Here is a 3,114-nt window from a genome sequence, read left to right as displayed (position 1 = left end):
CACACACACACACACACACACACACACACACACACACACACAGGAACGACGGCTCAAAGAGACGCTGATAAACGTACCTTCAGTTTGGCTGTGATGCTCTCACACTCGCCCATCAGCTGAGGGATGATCTCCGCCTGCTTCCTCAGGTTCTCCAGCTCCTACAGAAAATAAAAAGGTTAAATCCAAGAGTCAACAGCTGGAAACAAACAGAACAGGAGGATTCATCTGAGCTGATGGAAGATCTCTGTTCATCCATCCATCTCTTCATCCATCTGTTCATCCATCCATCTCTTCATCCATCTGTTCATCCATCCATGCCCACAAAGTTCTGACCAATCACACGATCCTTGGCTCGTCTCCCTGAGAGAAAAAGTTCTGTCCAGATTTTGTGCACAGTGAGGGTTCCACACAAAACTCTGTAATTTTCACCACACAGAACAAATAAATCAACACCTTGTTGATACGTTTGGGGGTGGGACTGAGCTTAAGGAACAGTTTATGAACCACTGTTCTGACGTATAAATCCATCAAGTCCCACAGTAAAATGACTCAGTGTTCAGAAATAATGAAAGTAGAGTTTTTGGTCAAACAGAGCTCAGTTTGTTTTGGGGGTGACTCTCAGGTAAATGTTAGCTCAGTATTTGTAAAATTTACCAAATTGATCACATTTCTTGAGATCATTACAAAGTTTGACTAAAACAGCTTCAACAGTTTCCTCTCAGCTTCAGATGGTTTTAGTTTGAGCTTCTGTCAGGAACTCCAGGAGACAAACTTTTTATTAAGTTATTTGGTTTCTAAATTAATTATTTTTCTGCTGCTTCAAACCACAGACACCAAACGGTTGTCCATATTTACCTCCTTCCTTCATGAAATCATTTATTTGATATGAGCAGGTATTTCCCTCAGCGTCAGGCCGGCTCGCAGCTCGACCTCGCAGCCCGACCTCGCAGCCCGACCTCGCAGCTCGACCTCGCAGCTCGACCTCGCAGCTCGACCTCGCAGCTCGACCTCGCAGCCCGACCTCGCAGCTCGACCTCGCGGCTCGACCTCGCAGCTCGACCTCGCGGCCCGACCTCGCGGCCCGACCTCGCGGCTCGACCTCGCAGCTCGACCTCGCAGCTCGACCTCGCAGCTCGACCTCGCAGCTCGACCTCGCGGCCCGACCTCGCGGCCCGACCTCGCGGCTCGACCTCGCGGCTCGACCTCGCGGCCCGACCTCGCGGCTCGACCTCGCGGCTCGACCTCGCGGCACGACCTCGCGGCCCGACCTCACGGCCCGACCTCACGGCCCGACCTCACGGCCCGACCTCACGGCCNGTTATGTAAGGTTCTGTAAAGTTCTGTTAAGGTTCTGCAAGGTTCTGTAAGGTTCTGTTAAGGCTCTGTAAGGTTCTGTTAAGGTTCTGTAAGGTTATGTAAGGTTCTGTAAGGTTATGTAAGGTTCTGTAAAGTTCTGTTAAGGTTCTGCAAGGTTCTGTAAGGTTCTGTTAAGGCTCTGTAAGGTTATGTAAGGTTCTGTAAGGTTATGTAAGGTTCTGTAAAGTTCTGTTAAGGTTCTGCAAGGTTCTGTAAGGTTCTGTTAAGGCTCTGTAAGGTTCTGTTAAGGTTCTGTAAGGTTATGTAAGGTTCTGTAAAGTTCAGTTAAGGTTCTGTTAAGGTTCTGTAAAGCTCTATTAAGGTTCTGTAAAGTTCTGTTAAGGTTCTGCAAGGTTCTGTAAGGTTCTGTTAAGGCTCTGTAAGGTTCTGTTAAGGTTCTGTAAGGTTATGTAAGGTTCTGTAAAGTTCAGTTAAGGTTCTGTTAAGGTTCTGTAAAGCTCTATTAAGGTTCTGTAAAGTTCTGTTAAGGTTCTGCAAGGTTCTGTAAGGTTCTGTTAAGGCTCTGTAAGGTTCTGTTAAGGTTCTGTAAGGTTATGTAAGGTTCTGTAAAGTTCAGTTAAGGTTCTGTAAAGTTCTGTTAAGGTTCTGTAAGGTTCTGTTAAGGTTCTGTAAAGTTCAGTTAAGGTTCTGTAAAGTTCTGTTAAGGTTCTGTAAGGTTCTGTTAAGGTTCTGTTAAGGTTCTGTAAAGCTCTATTAAGGTTTTGTAAAGTTCTGTTAAGGTTCTGTTAAGGTTCTGTAAGGTTATGTAAGGTTCTGTAAAGTTCAGTTAAGGTTTTGTAAAGTTCTGTTAAGGTTCTGTTAAGGTTCTGTTAAGGTTCTGTAAGGTTATGTAAGGTTCTGTAAAGTTCAGTTAAGGTTCTGTAAAGTTCTGTTAAGGTTCTGTAAAGCTCTGTTAAGGTTCTGTAAAGTTCTGTTAAGGTTCTGTAAAGCTCTGTTAAGGTTCTGTAAGGTTCTGTTAAGGTTCTGTAAGGTTCTGTAAGGTTCTGTTAAGGTTCTGTTAAGGCTCTGTAAGGTTCTGTAAAGTTCTGTTAAAGTTCTGTAAGGTTCTGTAAGGTTCTGTAAGGTTCTGTATCTAGAGGAATGTCTCCTCTGCTCTCGGCAGCTCGGATGATGAAATCCTCTGACTCAGTCGGCTCGAGGCGACAGGAGCGGCGGGATCGTGTCAGACCCAGACGGAGCCCGGCTCTTCAGGTTCTACAGAGAGTTCTGAATCACTCAGAGATCCGCTCAGAACCGCTTTGTTCCAGAGACACGAGGAGGATCCTGTTCACGTCTCACAGCACCAACCCTCACCAACAAACGGTTTTTATTCAACCAGGAATCCAGATCCTGCTGGACTCTGGACCTCGGTTCTGTTCTGATGGACCAGCTGCTGTGTTCTGGATCAGGGTTCTGATGGACCAGACTGAGCAGCAACAAATTGATCTTAAAGGTTTAGATATATGTGTGTGTGACGCTCCTGAACAGAAGCTGTGCAGCAGCAGAACGCTAAAAGGCTAAAGGCTAAAAGGCTAAATGCTAAAGGCTAAAGGCTCTGGGTGCTGTGTGTCTGTGGAGGAAATAAAAGCAGCAATAATCCTCTCAACTTTGTGTTTTATTAACAGATAGAGAAACAATGAGCTGGTGGAACATGTGGAACATGTGGAACACGCCGTATCTTCAGCCTGTGAGCACGCACACACACACACACACACACACACACACACACACACACACACACACACACACACACACACA

General features: G+C 45.9%; 1 protein-coding gene across 2 annotated transcripts in view; it reads right to left on the bottom strand.

Moving 5' to 3' along the window:
* Positions 1-77: 77 nt before the first annotated feature.
* homer2 (homer scaffold protein 2) overlaps positions 78-3,114 on the bottom strand; it is a gene marked incomplete at its 3' end in the record, with an annotated part of 33,281 nt that continues 30,244 nt past the window's right edge. For both annotated transcript variants that reach the window (XM_014028073.1, XM_014028072.1), the window contains 1 exon segment: positions 78-158. In XM_014028073.1, coding sequence (XP_013883527.1) covers positions 78-158 — 81 coding nt within the window.

The sequence above is a fragment of the Austrofundulus limnaeus genome, unplaced genomic scaffold (genome assembly GCF_001266775.1).
Source record: "Austrofundulus limnaeus strain Quisiro unplaced genomic scaffold, Austrofundulus_limnaeus-1.0 Scaffold716, whole genome shotgun sequence".
NCBI classification, from domain to species: Eukaryota; Metazoa; Chordata; class Actinopteri; order Cyprinodontiformes; family Rivulidae; genus Austrofundulus; species Austrofundulus limnaeus.
Note: the sequence above shows the minus strand (reverse complement) of the source record. Positions and strands in the feature narration are given on the sequence as shown.